Source organism: Rutidosis leptorrhynchoides, chromosome 2 (assembly GCF_046630445.1).
Source record: "Rutidosis leptorrhynchoides isolate AG116_Rl617_1_P2 chromosome 2, CSIRO_AGI_Rlap_v1, whole genome shotgun sequence".
Lineage (NCBI taxonomy): Eukaryota > Viridiplantae > Streptophyta > Magnoliopsida > Asterales > Asteraceae > Rutidosis > Rutidosis leptorrhynchoides.
In genome coordinates this window covers 92,293,474-92,313,019 of record NC_092334.1, presented here as the reverse complement: position 1 = coordinate 92,313,019, position 19,546 = coordinate 92,293,474, and the positions used below count along the sequence as shown (strand labels likewise).

The following is a 19,546-nucleotide window of genomic DNA, read 5'->3' as shown; positions in this document are numbered from 1 at the left end:
GATACACTATTAGTATGTAAAAGTTAAATTATGAGTACTCACGTATCAATATTGAGATTCAATATTGCAGGAAAGGTACGTAGACGCAACGGAGATGATAAACACTATATTGATCTCACGAGCATACCCATGAACCATACCCAATCACCTCCATAGCTATAACCCATAATTTCCTTAATCCAATCCCACTCGAAAAACAATTTCGAAATCACTCGGACAGCACTCTGACGTAATATTTTATGTATACTAATAATATCTTGAAATAATACGGAGTAAATATATATATGTAAATCGATTGAGAGAATTTAGAGAAAAATATTTTCAAGTTTCTTATGAAATAATGAAACCTATTGAATTCTATTTATAATAGATTTTTGAATTATTAAAGTGAATTATTAAAGTATGAATTATTAAAGTGAATTATTAAAGTATGAATTATTAAAGTGAATTATTAAAGTATGAATTATTAAAGTGAATTATTAAAGTATGAATTATTAAAGTGAATTATTAAAGTATGAATTATTAAAGTGAATTATTAAAGTTAAAGTAAAGTAAAAATAAAGTAAAGATAAAGTTTAAGTATAGTAAAAGTATAAAACTATGTACGTATAATACGCGTATAAATATATATAATATTAATTTAAATCGTTATATATATTTAATAAAATTAAATATAAATATCGTTATCTTTATCATACTGGTTAAGTAATGAGTTGTCAAAAGTGGTTCTAGATATTTATAAAAGTTATATACGTTTTAATAATAAAGTTCTTTTTAAACTGAAAACGTTTTTGTACGTTTGAAACTAAATCAAATAAATATAATAATTTTGTTTTTCAAAACCAAATATATTTTTAAGAATCATTTTATTTAAAGGTTAAAATAATGGAAAACGTTATGTCATAAAATGTTTTAGAAAAGTAGAATCATATATATTCATAATAGGTTTCAAGTTTTTAAATTACAGTTTGTTGGTGAAGCATGGGATAAAGTTCAAAGGTTAAATAAACAAATGAAATCATCTTAATGAAAAATGTCGAGTTACATAACTTGTCGATATCCAACATCTAAGTTATTTACACTTCACCTTCTTACTTATAAATCACTTTACCATTTTCCTAATGTTGTCAAAAAGAATAGATTTCTTAAATCACAGTGGACCTCATAACATAGACCCTTAATCATATCATAATGTATCTGATAAATCAATCATTTGATATTATCTTCTAATTTCATCGATAAACATATTGAAACAAATACGTTCATGTAAAGTATTATACGTTTAATACTTTATTAATATTCTCAAGTTATAATATATATATACATATTTATTTATATATAACGGTTCGTGAATCGTCGGAATTTGGTCGAGGTTATAATGAATGTATGAACACAATTTAAAATTCTTGAGATTTAACTTAACAAACTTTGCTTATCGTGTCGGAATAATATAAAGATAAAGTTTAAATTTGGTTGGAAATTTCCGGGTTGTCACAGAGATATTTTCACCAGTGGTGAAGATGACTACTATTCGTTTGGTACTTTCTTTGGTTGCATCCGAAGACTTACATCTAGAGCAACTAGATGTGAAGACCGCATTCTTGCATGGTGATCTTGTTGAAGAGATCTACATGAGGCAACCCGAGGGCTTTGAGGTAAAGGGTAAAGAGAAGTGGGTTTGTAAGCTAAAGAAAAGTTTGTATGAATTGAAGCAAGCACCTCGGCAATGGTACTTGAAGTTTGACGAGTTTATGAAGAAGATTGGTTTCTTAAGATGTGAAGTGGATCACTGTTGCTACTTGAAGAAATTCAAGTCTTCTTACATAATCTTATTGTTGTATGTTGATGACATGTTACTTGCAGGTTCCAACATGTCCGAAATTAACAAGTTGAAGGGATTACTTTCCCATGAGTTCGAGATGAAAGATCTTGGTGGTGCTAGGCAAATACTTGGCATGAGTATTGTGCGTGATCGTGTGAAAGGTACTCTATACTTGTCTCAATCCAAATATATTGAGAAAGTAGTAGAGAGGTTTAATATGGAGAATTCAAAAGCTCGTTCTATGCCTTTAGGTAGCACGATTAAGTTATCGAAAAGTCAATCACCAAAGACGGTAAAAGACAAAAAGGATATGGAAAAGGTTCCATATGCATCGACCGTGGGTAGTATTATGTATGCCATGGTTTGTACAAGACCCGATATTGCTCAAGCAGTGGGAGTTGTAAGTCGTTATATGTCTAATCCGGGGAAAGAGCATTGGGAAGCGGTTAAATGGTTGCTTCGTTATTTGAAAGGTACTTCTAATATGGGATTGTGCTTCTCTAAAAGCAATGTCATACTTAGAGGTTATGCGGATGCTAATTTGGGTGGATGTGACGATTCGGGAAAAAGCACTACGGGTTATGTTTTCACAATAGGGAAGACGGCGGTTAGTTGGATGTCTCGTCTACAAAAGAGTGTTGCTTTATCAACCACCGAAGCCGAATATATGGCTATTGCAGAAGCTTCTAAAGAGCTTGTTTGGTTGAAAAACTTCTTAGGTGAGTTGGGTAAAAGACAAGAATATTGCGTCTTGAATTGTGATAATCAAAGTGCGGTTCATCTTGGGAAGAATCCGGTGTTTCATAGTCGTACGAAACACATCAAGATAAGGTATCATTTTATTCGACAACATATAAATGATGGTACTTTATTATTGGAGAAAATTCTTGGTACGAAGAATCCTGCTGATATGTTTACTAAGGTTGTTACGACAGAGAAATTGAGGTTTTGCATTACCTCAATTGGTCTTCTAATGAATTGATGAGAGAAGACCCCAACTAGAGAATTAGAGAGTTAATGTTTCAATTCTAACAAGTAGTGTTGAAGACCTTGTATCGAAAGTCTGCTCATCCGAAGTATGTGTTGAGTGTGTGTGTCCCAAATGGAGTTTGGCGGTATAATGGTGGTTTAACGTTCTTGGTTAGATCGTTGATATTTTGGGTTGACGAAGGTTGGGTTTGTTCAAAGTCTCCAAGTGAGAGATTGTTGGAGTATGGAGAACTTTAAACAGTTAGAGGGAAGATTCCAGGAAACTCACACGAAGCTTCCATGAAGTTGTTAGGAAACTCACATGTAGCTTCCACGAAGTTGTTAGGAAACTCACATGTAGCTTCCACGAAGTTGTGAGGAAATTCACATGTAGCTTCCACGAAGCTGTCAGGAAACTCACATGTAGTCTCCATGAAGCTGTCAGGAAACTCACATGAAGCTTCAATGAATTGTTTTTAGCTTACTCCTTAAATCATTCTATAAATAGACCCTCTTGTAACTCATTGTAAACACACCACAAATATTCAGTAAATACATTCTCTAGTTGGTCCGTGGACTAAAGCAATCACAACGATTGCATATAACCACGTTATCTCTTGTGTCGATTTACATTTCTTGCATTTATAATCTTTCGTTCATTAAGTGGGTTAGTAATTTTGTAGAATTACTATCGGTGAGTGATCTTGTTGAATCACTTGCGTTGTTTTGGGTCCTAATATCCTTACATACATTACTTTCGTGATTCAATACGTTGGGAGGATACTTATGATTTATGAACCTGAATGAAATCTCTAGGTACGATTTCCACAGATGAATGGGAGGTCGCTAATCTGTACTTGGCATATGTTATAAAGAAGGTTAGATTCAGTTAGTTACACTTTTAATTAGTATCTTTTATGGCCGACTTTCATAACTGTTCGACCAGTCGATTTGGAGGAACCATTTGCCAATCTGAAACTTTTAAAGACTAGCGACTTATCTTGAATTGCAGCGAGGCAAACCAAAACCGAGTAGAGCAAATAATATGAGAGACAAACGGATGATGCATCTTGAAAAGGAAGATATAACATATATCGATAGCTGATTTGGACTCGCAATCCTCTAACTAAATTACTAAGAAAACAAGTGTACGCTGCGTATAAATGTTTATAACAAATTGTATTTTCTATGTATAAATGTTTACATATATGATATAATAAGATCACTTACATTTACATTTGATCATTAACAATAATGAAAATTCATAACTAAATCCTCATATATATTACTATATGTTGGACAAATGATAGTGTCAATGTCGATACCTCACAATGAAAGATTAAGACGATTTAAAAGATGATCCAAGTACTGTGTAGTATCCATTGAAATATATTAATCTCGATAGGCAAAATTTTGTACCACCTTGTAAGAATCGGAAGGAATGGCAGGAGTTTGTCATCAACAAACAAACGAATACCCTTGACCGATAAGTTTCCATCTTCCTCTATTTCCCACTTCCTGACATCATTTTCATCATTAAAAACCGTAGGTGAAACCAGGTTGAATAGACCAGAAAGATTGCTCGACGAAGAAGGGTGTCGAATCTAAGACCACAAAAACTCAGAGCCGGTGTATCTTTCGCTAAAACAATAGTTTGGGTATGAATCCAAACAATACAACCTATTGTACCGAGAAGCAAGTGTGGAATGGCCGAATGGCCGATCCATACATCATTCCAAGATCGAGTATTATGTATGTTGCCGATCTAACGTCAAAATTGCATTGTGTGGCAAAATGCCATCCGATTTCAAAGTCATAACAGTGGCAAGTATCGAGCACCATGTTCCCTTAAATTTGTAGCCTTAAGCATTAAACCTCATATCATCACCATGCAAAAGTTTGATTAAGCAGACCCAAGTTGAATTCGGTTTATGTAGGGCACACCAATACCATTTAACTAGAAGCGAAAGGCTAAATGAGTTTAGAATTCCAATACCGAGTCCTTTCTTGTGACAAACGAGGATGTTCACTCATTTTAACCAATGAAGTTTTCGAGTGCGCTCATCGGCATCGCAACCCCAAAAAAATGGCTCGTATATTTTCCAGAGTACATGTAATAGTCTTTGCCCCCCAGAAAGGGAAAAAACATAATTTCCCATGCTTCCGAGTATCGATTTAATGAGAGTGAGTCTACCACCGGAGGAGAGCAATTTCGCATTCCAGTTAGAAGTATTTGACTTAAGCATTCTCAAGTGTCAAACGAGGACACATTAGCAAAACTCATACAATACAATGAAATACATACATGTATTATAATAAATTAATAGGATAGGATGTTGTGACTTTCTCTACTATTAGATGAATAAATAATATTTTAAGGTAGAAAAATGGATGTTTACATCTCATTTCTTCATACTTAATATCCGGAAGATTGAGTATTGTTAGTGTCTTATCGTTTTATTTACATGTAGAACGTTTCGTTTTACATATATAATTAATGCACCCTAATTGAAAAAACAAAAGAAAAAGAACTTACGTAGAGTACTTATTCAACGGAAGGCAAAAATTTATCTATCATAAAAAGGAAATGGGTACACCACCATTCCTTCCGACAACTACCACCACCATCTCCTCCGACAACCACCACCACCATCCCTTCCAACAGCTTCAAGAAATTGTCGCTGCCTCACCACCATGGACTCCGACCGCTGCCCCTAACCACCATGGACTCCGGCCACCACTATCGCCAAACCATGGCCACCACCGTTGCCACACCTCCGCCAAACCCCAGCGACCACCGTCGCTACTTTCTTTCTTGTTCAGATTTGTTCTACCATACAAATTTCATCAACATCTGACCACCGTAGAGCCGCCACTCGCCGCCGGAAGTTGTCGCGATATTTTTTAAGATTTTTTCATATCAAACTTGTACGGGTGTGTTCATAAAAAGAAAATGAATTTAATACTGGTGATGGCGTGGTATAGAGTAATTCTTATGGATTTGGGAGAAAAAATGATTAAAGTTTAGAGGGATTTTGGATTGTATTAAAAGAAAAAAGAGACAGCGAAGTTTCTAAAAGAGAGACCAAAAGAGAGAGGTCAGTCCCAATCACTGTCGTCAATATCTCGTCCATCTCTTCGCCAAAATTAACACTGATGGCACCGCTACTTCTTTGGCTCGCCAGTTATCTCCCGTGATCCATCTCGTCGATTAATAACATATTGTTTCACGAGATTTGTTGCTTCATACACTTGTACATATTACATTATTATTATTATTATTATTATTATTATTATTATTATTTTTTTTTTTTTTTTAATAGCAAAATACTTTGAATATATAAAAAATCTTTCACGAAACTGTGAAAGAAAGCAGATTACATCCATACATCATCACAGTGGACTTACAAGCTTATTTGCCCACTTGACATAACAACCAAAAGCTTCTATACATCTTTTAAACATACAAGAACAGAAGCAAAAATCATGAAAGCAAAAAACAAGGCTCTTGCTGGGTCAGTTTGTTTAAACGAACAGCAGCCCAGACCATTAATTGAACAGTTTCTTGGGCCGTAAACTGCTGACTGAACAGGCCCAATACATATGATTTATTTGTGCTGGATTTTCACACCACACTTCTCCAATTTGCAGGCCTGCTATCACCGACGCATTGTTCTTGATTCGAGCCATGTTATGAAAAAATTTGGTATTTTTGTCACCAAAACGAAGCCAATTAACGCGACTCTGAAGCATCTTTTTCCTGTTCTCTTGTCTTTGAAGACTCTTATATCTAGCTTTAAAATCTATCAACTTAGAAACTTCAAAGGGAACAAGATTTCTAACTTCCTGAGTCTTTTTTAAATCATAAATGTAACACTCCAGAGAAGCCAATTCCAACTTATTCTTTACCCCATTCTCAACACTCCACTTCTTCAAGTCTTTTTTTAATAACTTGCATTTGTTGAGAACAACATGAGCCGCATATCCATGTATATCATAAGAGCACCAAAGTTGTTTACACACCTCTAAGAACCTTGGAAATTCAAACCAACCATTAAAAAATCTAAACGGTTTAGGACCCCAAAAAAGAGATTTTTTTCCCCATATCAACGGATTATGATCGGAAGTGTTCTTGTTACCCGCAATCAAAACCGCATCCGGCCATAAATTGAGCCATTCCAAATTAACAAGGACTCGATCAATTCTAGACTTTTTACCATCCGGACCATCCCATGTAAACATCTCATTTTGAATGTTTTGGTCAATAAGATTGGCCCGAGAAAGGAATTCATTAAAATTTGCCATATTAGATTATTACCAATATAACTAATAGCCAAAATTTGTCTTATTTCTTATGAATAGTACTATTCAATTTTTCGTTTTTTACAAACCTAACCCCTTAACTTACATTAAAATACAAATCGAACCCTCCACTTTATACTTATATTCTAAATTATTATTTACCCCATCACTAACACCAAAAATACTGAATAATAACACCCACCACGCTTTACCGACTTGTACACTGCGCTCAAACAGTAGGACCCACATAGGCCACTACTGTGCTACATTTTTTTTTGTCTCCAACGATAAAAAAACAACTTTCTTAAAAGGAACAACCCTTGAATGCTACCAAAAGATGTCGAAAAACATTCTTTTTTACAAAATAGATCAACTAACTTTAACGCTAAAAGAAGCAACTTTTACAAAAGGAACAACCCTTCAATGTTAGATGTCGAAAAAAATTCTTTTTTACAAAATAGATCCACAAAAGGAAAGACTTTTTTTTTAACTCGCATTCAAAACGGAGCTCCCGGCGCGAAGCGAGGGCTCACAACTAGTTATTAGCAATTAGCAACTTGCTTTAATTAATTAATTTGGTGGTTTTTTGTAACGGTGAAAATGAAATGTAATTGTGATGCTGATGTCATAGTGTATTAATAATGACATGAGGTTCATGGTACCGAGTCGGGTAATAAATAGTACTTCACTTGGTCCAATGGCTTCGACTAAATAAACCTGGTTTGCTCCCTTTTAAGGAATCCCAGTGTAAGCCCTAGAACCAGTTCAACCGTCAATTCTTTCCCCAGTAAGCTAGAAACACAAAATTAATCGTTGCAATTTGCAGGCTATCCCTTCAAAACATATCATTCGTAATCAATTCAATTACGTAATTATTACATTTACATTTACAATTAAACATTATAACAATTCCTTTATTTCCTAATCGTAAACTTAGGGTTTTGTTATTGTTACTAAATCGAAATTTTGCAGTTTTTCTATATATTATATTATATATTATATATAATATATATACATACACCAATTGTAGCTGTTACCGATTGCTGAACATGAAGAGAAGCTATCAACATCAATCATCATCATCGTCATCATATTCAGAACCTCCTAAATCCAAATCTAGATACAATCCAGACGGTAAACTTTATTCATCTTTCAATTTATTTAATTCAATTGTAAAATTCACCCTGCAATTCGAGTTAAATCTCACACTTCCTGCCAAATGATTATGTTTTTGAAAGTTATATATACCTGTATGTGTATGAGTATATATGCAATATGTATATGTGTACTTGGTTTACCAGGTGATGCATTTCTAGAGGACGAAAGCCCGAAAAATTTTGCGAAAAAAGTTGCAGATCATTACAGTGCTAGAACCAACCAAACATTGGAAGAGCGAGAAGCGAGTCCGATTATCCATTTAAAAAAGCTTAATAATTGGGTCTGTAGATTAATAACTGCATTAGCTGTCTTATACAGTTATACTATAGTTAGTCTATATATAATATAAAGTGATTTGATGCTGATATCACATTGTTTAAAATGAGCAGATTAAAAGTGTTTTAATTCAACTTTATGCAAAGAAAGGGGATTCGGTTCTTGATCTTGCGTGTGGTAAGGTAAGATAAGTATCCTATGGTTGATAGGTTTCATCTTTTTGTGAATACCTTACTAGATAGACGTTTGATTTTGATTTTGAATGGATTAGGGTGGTGATTTGATCAAATGGGACAAGGCAAAAATTGGATACTATGTTGGCATTGACATAGCAGATGGTTCGGTAATATCCTTAAAATTCTAGCCTTCTTTAGTAATGTGTTGTTTTGAGCTTTATGCATGTTTTTTACGCGTTTATAACAATAAGTTGTTATATACTGATGTCGTGATTCTCTTTTGCAATTACATAAATTTGCTGCAGATAGAAGATTGTCGCACTCGTTACAATGGTGATGCAGATCATCATCAGCGTCGTAAAAAGTTCACCTTCCCTGCCCGGCTTTTATGTGGAGATTGTTTTGAGGTGCTTAATATTAAGATGTGCTGTTTATTATTTTATTTATGGGATCGTAACATATTACTCTATAGTCAATCTTCTCCTATAGGCGTCTTGAATTAAATTCAAAATAGCAATATATCTGCTGTAACCGAATGGCACGCTTATGATCCTAAGTTGGCATCTCTTTCAGGTCCGACTGGATAAAGCTTTAGCTGATGATGCACCTTTTGATTTATGTAGTTGCCAGGTGACTATAAGTTTTACTGCAGATTAGATGGGCCATAATTAAATGGGATATAATTAAATGGGCCATATGATGAAGTCTTTACTTTGCAGTTTGCAATGCATTATTCGTGGTCTACCGAGGCTCGTGCACGGAGGGCCTTAGCTAATGTTTCCTCATTACTTCGTCCTGGAGGAATATTTATTGGAACGATGCCAGATGCAAATGTTATAGTGAAAAAGCTAAGAACAGGTTACTTCTATTTACTTCGCCTTTTAATTTCTTTTTTCAGTTTTGTTTCTTAAATTGCAATGATTGAATGTGGCAACCTATTCAGGCTGATCAGTTTGGGTAGTGGTCATAATAGCTAATTTTTTAGTGTGGACCAGGTTGACCTGCTAGCACTAGTTATCCATCTTAATTATTGTTACTTCATAAGTAAATGTGTCGAAGTTGCCGCTTGCGACATGTGCATTAAAGATACAAGTATGAGTCCTTTGATGTGAACTGCGAACATGTTTTTTTCGATTTTTGTTCTACTTTTATCTGATTTATTTAATGAAAATAGAGTCTGTATGTGCAGTTTGTAATGCCAAAACTCGCACCTTTTCACGTTTCAGTCTACACAGTTGTTTCCTTTGCTAACGAGTTAACAACAACAACAACAAAGCCCAATCCCTCATGCTAACCAGTTTAGTTTTTTCCTTATAATACAGCCGATGGATTGGTCTTTGGCAATAGTGTATACTGGATACAATTTGATGATGAATTCTCAGAAAAGGCAAGTTCTTGATTTGTTACAGCTTAGAGGCTCTTTGTACTAGTAACCTTTTCCAAGATATTGAAGAAACTAACAGTTGTACACGTTTCATGTTTGTATTTCAGAAGTTCAAGTCTTCAAGCCCTTTTGGCATAAAGTACAAATTCCACCTAGAGGTATGTTCGAGTATATTACATTACATGTATGAACTATGTAATTATTTATGATGACAGGTACCAGCAGTTTTATATGTTTTATATGTCAATAGTTGTACACGTTTCATGTTTGTATTGAGAAACATAAACAGAAATTCTTTTATACCATATGTCTACCGTTCTCATTCATTGTTGTCGTTAAAATTGTAATTGTTGATGCTTTTTGCAGGATGCCGTTGATTGTCCGGAGTGGGTTGTGCCATTTCCGGTCTTTAAATCACTGGCTGAAGAGGTATCTGTTTGTTTACTTTACACTATTTTATGTATTGGTTGGTCCAAAGTTAAGATGAATCAGTGATATGGCCCATCTGATCGTCTTTTCAAATAGGAATGGCAGGTCGATATAACCTCATTTATTTGTAGGTTAGTTATTGATAAAAAAAAGTTCAAATTGACAAGAAGGGTTTTTGGATCAACCCAAACAGGCTTTACTGTTTCTGCCCGTACCAAAGTTTACCTGATTTTCCAAGCCTGTATAGAGTTTTGATCCGACCCGCCCATCTTGAGTTGTCGTCTTGACTTCCACGGTTTTTTTTTAATGTTGGAATCTCCAACCTATGATTCCATTGGGCATTCTCCTTTTCCTGCCAGTCACAAAAGCTTCGGTTGAAAGAAATTCAAATGAGTTTTGATCACATTGCTAGAATAGTTTGTTTCTTCACTGTCTTGTAGTCTAAACATACAAATTTTGTTTTATAATTGCAGTATGATTTGGAGCTTGTATTTGTGAAGAACTCGCATGCGTTTGTTCATGAGTACATGAAGAAGCCTGAATACATCGAGCTCATGCGCAGACTCGGTGCATTAGGTGACGGAAACCAAGACATGAGTAAGCATCATTTAGTATATATTACTTTCTTGATTCAACACCTTCGGTGGATACTTAATATCCGAATGAAATCTATAGGTACACTTTCTCCAGATGAATGGGAGGTCGCTTATCTGTACTTGGCGTACGTCTTGAAGAAGGTTAGATTCAGTTACACTTCTATTTAAATTTTAGATAATACTTTTGACTTATATTTAACCTTCTCGGGCTTTTTCTAGACAAGTAATTATCAATCTAAAACTTTTAAAGATTAGCAATTTATGTTGAATTGCAGCGAGGGGGACCAGAACCGAGCAGAGGAAATAATAGGAGAGACAAAGGTTCGATGCACCTTGAAAAGGAAGATATAACCTATATTGATAGCTGATTTGGAGTCATCTCGCGAGCCTTTAACTAAATTAATAAGAAAAACAGTAAGTGTATGGATGCAGATCATCAGGATGAATTTGTTTTTTTGGAAACAGATGTTTTGTATAATAAGTTTGGTAGTATAGTTGCTTAGGAGCAGTGCTACTTTTTTTTTTCTTTTCCAGCTTCAAATTGGAAGCTTTTGCTAAAGTCTTTTGATATGCTTATGCTGTATAATTGTAATTGTATTGTACCAGTCATTATTTATAGTTTTTATTATGCTAAAAGACTGTTAGCTGCTGATGTATTAATATTTGCCTGACACTTTTAGTACTACCAAAATAAGCAACATGTGAAATTTGTGAAAACTACTGTAGATAATTCCACTATTTCAGTGTTTAGGACAGAACAGGGTCATGACTCCAAAAAAAAAAAAAAAAAAAAAATCCCAATTATATACTGTTGTACTGTAACATTTTAGAGATATAAAATATAAATACGAAGTTGAAGTAGTTGATGGAGTGGTTTAACAACAGTCATATAACCAACTACCTATAACGAATAAATACACATTATGGTCAAAGATACCCGTGTTCATATAGATCGACATATGCTTCCTTCGCAGCAGGTGGCTACTTCTTGGATTAAGTATTTACCGAGAAAAGTTAATGTCTTCTGGCATTTTAATTTGGATTTGTTACCGCTTTGTTGGAATCTTTCTGCGAAGGGCCTAGAGATACCGACGATTATGTGTCCTATTTGTTCTCATGGTATCGAGATGCAGAGCCATATTTTTTTCACTTGTACTATTGCTTCGGAAACATGGCGTTTGATCAGATTTTGGCTCGGGTGCTCCATGCCCATTTTTACTTCTTGGTTGGATGTGCAAAGTTGGCTCGAGGATCTGCAAATGTCGCTACTCATTTCCTCAATAAGGCTCCGGTCACCACGATCGCGGTTACCATTCTTTGAGTTATTTGAAAATTTCGAAACAGCATCATCTTTTATGATTATTTTATTCGTATTAGTATTATTGATGTAATTAAGTTGTATTCTTTTCATTGGCTAAAAAACAGAGGTAATGTAGTTTCTAATTGGAACTATTGGCTTCTTAAGCCTTTGTAATTTTTTTCTCTCTTAGCGCCTTGCTAGGGAGCGTTTAATATAATTGTCGTTTTTGCCGTAAAAAAATATATAAATACACATTAGTCCATCTCGAAGGAAATTTTGAATTTATTTGATTTACATTTTCTTGTGTCATAATCCCATACGATAAAATACGTACATGTTACATACAGTATAATAAGTTGGTTTGTATGCCTTGGTAACTCGGTTAAAGTGATGGAGAATTTTCACCATAAAGTGGATAAATAATTTTTTCTATTTATTTTAAAGTAGATAATGATTGTTTAAATGTCACCTCTCCATACTTAACAATTGCATAATGTTATTATTGTTTTACATATAATATAAGTGGATAGATAGATGGATGAAACAAAAAAAACTTTTATAGTGTAGAGTATTTATTCAACGGTAGGCAAAATTTTGGCTTTCAACAAAAAGAAATGAGTAAATGCATGAATGTGTACTGATAAGTGTCATGACTAAAATGTGAAAGTGACTAGTAAAAAGCAAACAAGCACCAGACAAACTTATTTTTTCACACAACTAAATCTACTATTCTACAATAGTCTAGTCTTTGTTCTTTGCCTTGTGTTGCTACTGTTAACTCAACAATATATATGTACAATTGTCGCTATTTAATTCCTCAAAAATTATTCATCAATATCTTCTTCTGACCACCACTCACTTTTTGTTCTTGTTTCATCTTCTGCTTCATCTACTTCCTGCCTCATTTATAACTTATGTTCCGCACATTATTGATATGCTTGAATCGAAACATGTTTTTTACTTTTGTAAAGTTACTGATAACACATTTATTTTGGTGTCTTTTTTTTGTTGTTAGTTGAATGTGTTGTCAGTTTTAGGGAAAAAGAAAAGGTTGATAGCAGATTGTACTTGCACTCCAACTTTGAGTTTCAGTACTGCTGGTTGGTTCTGTTTATTCAATAAAACATACAAAAAAGAGGGTATACTTTTTTTTAATACATTTTTTCTTTTAGCTAAAATAACGATTACTATTAAAATTACGAAACCTTCACCAATGAATGAAGGAACCTTAAAATCGATACAATTAATCCGAACAAAATGGCTCGCTAAAAGTAAACATGATAGAACGAAAAGTAAACCTAGACCTAGCTATCTTTAACCTAGCCACAACAGAAATACCACCTAATTCGAAAGAAAAATCAAGAGATCGAACGAAACATACCACAAAAAGCAACCTAAACATCTAAACAAAAAGCAACAAAACAATTAACAAAAAAACGAAGATAAACAACCAAGGAAACCACATGAGCCGGCATTAGAAGCACCCTTTTGGTTCCTTTCATCCGGCCGTGACGTCATCCCGTCGATCTTATCAATACGAACACCTTTACCATTACGATTTGGAATGGAATAAGTTAAAACGTTGGAGGATTTGCCGCTAAAAAGAATACCCGATTGTTGGGGAATCAATCCTTGATCTGACAAATTTTGAAAAAAACCTTTATGATTAAAGGCTAACGAATCCGCCACTTGCTCATCCCGCACCTTAGTAACAACCTTTGAATACTTTGCTATATTAAGTTACTAGGGGTACTTAGAACTTGTTACACCCACATACGTATTGAAAACATTAATCAAATTGATACCCAGTTAACTAGATGGTCGGTATTACATTTAGGTAGTCGACGATGATGCAGATAGAGTATGTTGTTTTTTTAAAAAAATCTTAAAAAAAAAAGATAGCGTATATTGGCGACTAGCTTCTTGGAGCTTTTTGAAGCTTTTAGCTTTTAACTTTTATGAAAAAGCTCATGTAATTTTTTTTATAGGGGAAATAGGTATTTTGACCCATTAATACCCTTTAGTGTAAATAAAAACCCTTCGACATTGTTGTTTCCATACGGCTCATTCTCTTCGATCACGTTGATTGCTCTGTACACGTTGAGATTCATTCTTTTCGATCACAGTTAATTGATCTGTAGACGTTGAGGTATTTTTTTAATTAAATCTTTCATGTTCATCATTCGTTTGTATCAATCACGGTGTTGTATGCGTAAAAAGTATTTATTTTTTAGTTCATTCGTTTGCCTTTTTGTTAATTGATCTGAATCATTCTTTTACTTTTTTGTTCGATCGCAATTACTGTAAGCATGTATATATTTTTTTGTTTATTCATTTGGTTTTTTGTTCGATCATAATTACTGTATGTGTAAAGCATGGATATTTTTTGTTAACTGATATGCATAATTCGTTTTGCTCGTTCTGCTCATTCATGGTACTGTTAGGTATATTTGTTTAGTCGAGTTCAAGGGTTCCGTATTGTTTCCATGAACTCGACTAAAAAATCAAAATTACCCAACAATCACCCTTAATTTAGATTATATTGACATCTTGCTACCTTGTTTCCTTGCCTACATGCTTCTAACTCTTGTTGCCTAGCTTGCTACTATCTGCTGCTTTGTGTTGATCTTTATGTTGATATTTCTTTCTACTGTTGCTGAATCTTTCTCTTGTTCAATCTTTTGAGTCTTCATTGTTGCTTTCTTTCAAATGTTCTTGCTATGATCATGCTATAACATGATTGGTTTTCTTTTTCTTCCTTCGAGAACTTGCTACAATTTTCTATTGCTACAACAAAATATTGCTTTCCTACTGTGCTTTTCTACTGCACTTTCAGATGCTATTATCTACTGCTTACTGTTGTTGTTTACTCCTGCTATTTACCGCTATTTTCTGCCAATTTTTCTTGCTAATATACTGCTGCTAACTGCTAATCTGCTTTGTTTAATGCTTGAAATGCTGCTAAAAAATTGTTGCTAACTTCTATTTTTATGCTGCTAATCTACCGAATTTTCGACTGCTAATTAATGTTCTTTACTATAGAGATGAACAAGGTTATATTGACTCTCATTACTGTCCGAGTTGATTATTGCTAAAGACTTTCCTGTGTTTATTTCGCTGACATGGATTGAATTATCAACTGCATCAAAAAAAGAATACACAAATGAGTATAAAGGAAAAAAAGTGAAACTTCCTATCAAATTAAATAAATGTTCTAGACATGGCTGGCCAGTCATTAATTAGTATTTACCTATAATGTCGGTCTGTGAATCAACCGCTTCAACCTTATCCTCGCATAATGTCAATATAAGTTCATGTTGGCGGCTTATATATCGGGACGATATTTCGCATTCCATAGCTGCTCTCCCCTAAAGTTTCAGACAGAAACACTTGGACCTGTGAATGCCACGAACACCTGAGACCTCCAAAGTATTTCACATTTGGATGGAGCAAATAAATCGATATTCACAACACTTCTGATTTCACCCTTACATAACTAAAGCAAAACAGAGGGAAACAAGTTAATGGTGAAGATCCCGACTCATTCTAATCTCTTCTTCTAATGTTATATAAAAGAATATTATGTAATTATTACTGTATTATTTAACCATACCCCATTTGTAACCACATAAGTACTAGACTAAACTGGATTTTGACAACTTGTCAAGTCGGAGACTAGTCGGATGTTGATCAACTTTGTCTGTCACTACATTTGACCTAATTTGGCTGATTTAAACCGAACTTTATCGACTAATTTGGACTTTCGTCAACTATGACCGAATAACTTTGTGACTAGTCGGAATTTCAACTTTGACTGTGTTTTGCCTAATCTGACTGATTTTAACCGCGCATAAAAACCGACTTTAAATTTATACATCAGACTTTATACCAACTAAATTGGACCTTTGGCTGAAATTTTTTCCAAGTCAGAGACTAGTCGGGCATTGAACTAATATCTGACCTACTTTGACCAGTTCCCGACTTTGAAATAATAAATGCAACCTTACTGACTATATTCGACTTTTGACAAGTTTGACCGAATAAATTTGCCAAGTAAGACTAGTCATTTTTGTGTTTGCGGATCAGCCGCGTTTTTTTATCCATACAGAAAAAGATGAGTGTTTTAACCCAAAATTTTTTTAACCCTAAATTGTATGTACCGTTATTTACTGCTGATCAATTGGTATCAGAGACACATGCTTCGTAACATAAAGTAGCAAAGATCTTCATTGATTAGCAGTAAACATCAAATAATTGCAGTATTAAAGAGCTGTAATTTTTAGCAGAAAATTCAGTAGATTAACAACATAAAAACAACAGAAACAACAGCTAGCAGTAGTTTGTTAGTAGCATTTTAGACAGCAAACACGATAGATTAGCAGTTAGCAGCAACATAATCCATCCGTCCCATATTAATTGTTCTCAAACAAAAAACATACAGTTTAAAAAATATCATAAAAGTATTGTACTTTCTGTTTACTTTCCAGTTTTACCCTTTCTTTTTTTCCTCCTTTAATCCTATTCACATACATTAAGGGCATAATAGAACTTAATCTACTTATTCTTTTACAATTTATGGAAGTGGACAATTAATATGGGACATCCCAAGATAGAATACTGGACAATAAATTAGGGAGGTAGGGAGTTTTAGCAAGACAAACAACATAAAATAGTACTAAATAACAGCAGTAAACAACAACAATAAGCAGCAGATAATAGGCTAAAATTGCAGCAGAAAGCACAACATGAAAGCAACAGCCAGTTGTAGTAGCAAAAAATTGCAGGATGCTCAATAAGAAAGTAGCGAGAAAGCAGTCAAGTTATAGCATGATCATAGAAGAACGTTTGAGAAAGAAAGCAAGAAGGAAGACTCAAAATATTCTACAACAGAAATATCAACAACAACTGAAAGAACGAGCATAAAGATCAACACATGAGGTACATTGTAGTAGCAAAGCAACAAGATGTAGAAACAAGTAGGCAAAGAAACAAGCCACCTACTACTTAATATCACGTTCATTGATCAATGAGATTACATGTAAAAAACGTGATTTATACTTTTTTTTACAAGGGATTAAGCTCTATTTTAAGCTTCTACATTTTAGCATATTGATGCGTTAAAAGATAAGTTGTTCAAAAAAGCTAGTCCAAACACTTTGAAGATCTTTTTAGTTATTAGCTTTATGTTAAAGCATTAAGCTAAAAAATCCTCTCAAATAAGCTACCCACATATCCTCTAGGACCATCTTGATTAGAGCATGGGGAGTGGTAGTCCGTCGCCACCCCGTCTCCCACCCCCTGAAGCCGTCCCCCAAACCTTCCTCCCGTCGCAACCCCGCGTTTCAGTTCGATCAGCCGCTTGGGTGAAGAGAAATGTAACGGTATTTAAAAAAAATTAAAGAAAAATACAACGACTCTTTTGATGACCGTTTATTGTTAATTTTTTTTTAATATTATACCCAACCTACTCTTCGATATATACAATCAAAATTAACTTCATATTCACACAACCAAACCAACATTCTTTCAAAGCAAATTCACTATATTTTTTTAGAAAATGGCTACCTCCGACGAAGAAAGTGTGATGAATGCAATACAAGCTATTTTTGTGTATCGAAATAACGTGCTAATTCCTAGAGAGTGTGATGAATGCAATGAGGCTGAAAGTTCACTAGCCAGATTAAGACGAAGACGTCGCTACATATATCATGATCGTGTTGAGTCGCACAATCGTTTGATGAACGATTACTTTGTTGAAGATCTGAAGTATCCCCTTTCTTATTCCAAACAACGTTATCGAATGTCGCAAAGTCTTCTTAAAAAAAATAATGGAAAGTATAATTTCTTACTCTACGCAACCTATATCTGAGTGGTTTACTTATTTTCAACAACGTCCTGATGCACGTGGTGTTCCTGGATTTACTACTCATTTAAAAGTCATGACTACCATTCGTATGCTAGCATACGTTGATTCACTGGATCTTTTTGACGAATATTTACAAATTTTGAAAAGAACATCACGTGAATCTTTGCAGCATTTTACAAGATGTGTTATAGATTTGTATTCTAATGTATACATGAGAGAACCAACCAAGGATGACATACATCGGTTGTATAGTAAACATGACAGTTTTCCTGGAATGCTTGGAAGCATTGATTGTATGCATTGGGCTTGGGGAAAAGTCCAAATTAATGAAAACGTAAATTCACACGAGGCGATCACGGTTACCCGACAATCATGTTGGAAGCCGTTGTATCGTATGAAAACTGAATTTTGCATGCATATTTTGGAATGGCAGGGTCAGATAATGACTTGAATGTTCATAATGCATCTCCATTGTTTGATAGTTTACTATCTGACACGGCTCCTCAAATTCCATATGAAAATTGGAGATGTTGATTTTTATTGAGGATACTATCTTGCCGATTGGATATACTCCTCCTGGGCATCTTTTGTTAAGGGATACTCAAGTGTTACTGATCCAAAAAGGACATACTTTACAAAGAAACAATCCGTTGCTCGTAAAGACATTGAGAGGGCATTTGGAATTTTGCAAGGTTGTTGGGGTATTTTAAAGACAACCTGCTAGGGCATATAGCGTAAACGCAATCAAAAGAATCATGTATGCTTGCATCATATTGCACAACATGATGATTGAAGACAATGGTTTTAACATCGCTGAAAATAAATCTTACTACATGCCAGTCAACAACCTACAAGGATCAACTTGGTACGAAAGGTGTGATGTATATCTTGAGAAGATAAAAGAGCTGCGTGACAAAGACGAGCATGAGTATCTTCGGCATACTCTAGTTTCACATCTATGGCATAATCGTGAGATAGTTTAAGAATTGTGTTGTTTTTTATTTATTTTAGGATGTGTAATGTTTTTATTTCATTTTATGAATTGTAATTTTTACTTATTTATAATGGAAGTTATTTTAATTGAAATATAACTTTTATAATTATAATTATTAAATAACATTAATAAAAATATAGAAAATAAAAATTGACCCACCTCAAGTGACCTAGGTCACCAATCCCCACTTTTTCTGATACAGCAAGTCATTGATGACATGTCAAATGACATGGGTCACCACTTCCAGTGCTGTTATGTGTAGGATTAATGTGCA

At 34.3% G+C, this 19,546-nt stretch overlaps 4 protein-coding genes across 4 annotated transcripts; 3 read left to right on the top strand and 1 right to left on the bottom strand.

Annotated features, from left to right (window-relative positions):
- Positions 1-6,340: 6,340 nt before the first annotated feature.
- LOC139888061 (uncharacterized) lies at positions 6,341-7,096 on the bottom strand. The gene has a single exon (XM_071871094.1). It carries the CDS (start codon positions 7,094-7,096, stop codon positions 6,341-6,343), a length of 756 nt encoding a protein of 251 aa, XP_071727195.1.
- A 730-nt stretch (positions 7,097-7,826) lies between these two features.
- On the top strand, positions 7,827-11,746 carry LOC139891146 (mRNA cap guanine-N(7) methyltransferase 1-like). Its single transcript, XM_071874084.1, has 13 exons — positions 7,827-8,227; positions 8,395-8,531; positions 8,641-8,709; positions 8,799-8,870; positions 9,009-9,110; positions 9,277-9,333; positions 9,423-9,561; positions 10,026-10,090; positions 10,195-10,245; positions 10,454-10,516; positions 10,990-11,113; positions 11,192-11,253; positions 11,388-11,746. Exons 1-13 carry the CDS (start codon positions 8,143-8,145, stop codon positions 11,478-11,480), a joined length of 1,119 nt encoding a protein of 372 aa, XP_071730185.1. The 5' UTR covers positions 7,827-8,142; the 3' UTR covers positions 11,481-11,746.
- A 289-nt stretch (positions 11,747-12,035) lies between these two features.
- On the top strand, positions 12,036-12,586 carry LOC139888060 (uncharacterized). The gene is made up of 2 exons (XM_071871093.1): positions 12,036-12,418; positions 12,538-12,586. Exons 1-2 carry the CDS (start codon positions 12,036-12,038, stop codon positions 12,584-12,586), a joined length of 432 nt encoding a protein of 143 aa, XP_071727194.1.
- A 5,765-nt stretch (positions 12,587-18,351) lies between these two features.
- On the top strand, positions 18,352-19,261 carry LOC139888059 (uncharacterized). Its single transcript, XM_071871092.1, has 3 exons — positions 18,352-18,712; positions 18,824-18,970; positions 19,074-19,261. The coding sequence occupies exons 1-3, from the start codon at positions 18,352-18,354 to the stop codon at positions 19,259-19,261; spliced, it is 696 nt and encodes a 231-aa protein (XP_071727193.1).
- Positions 19,262-19,546: the final 285 nt, after the last annotated feature.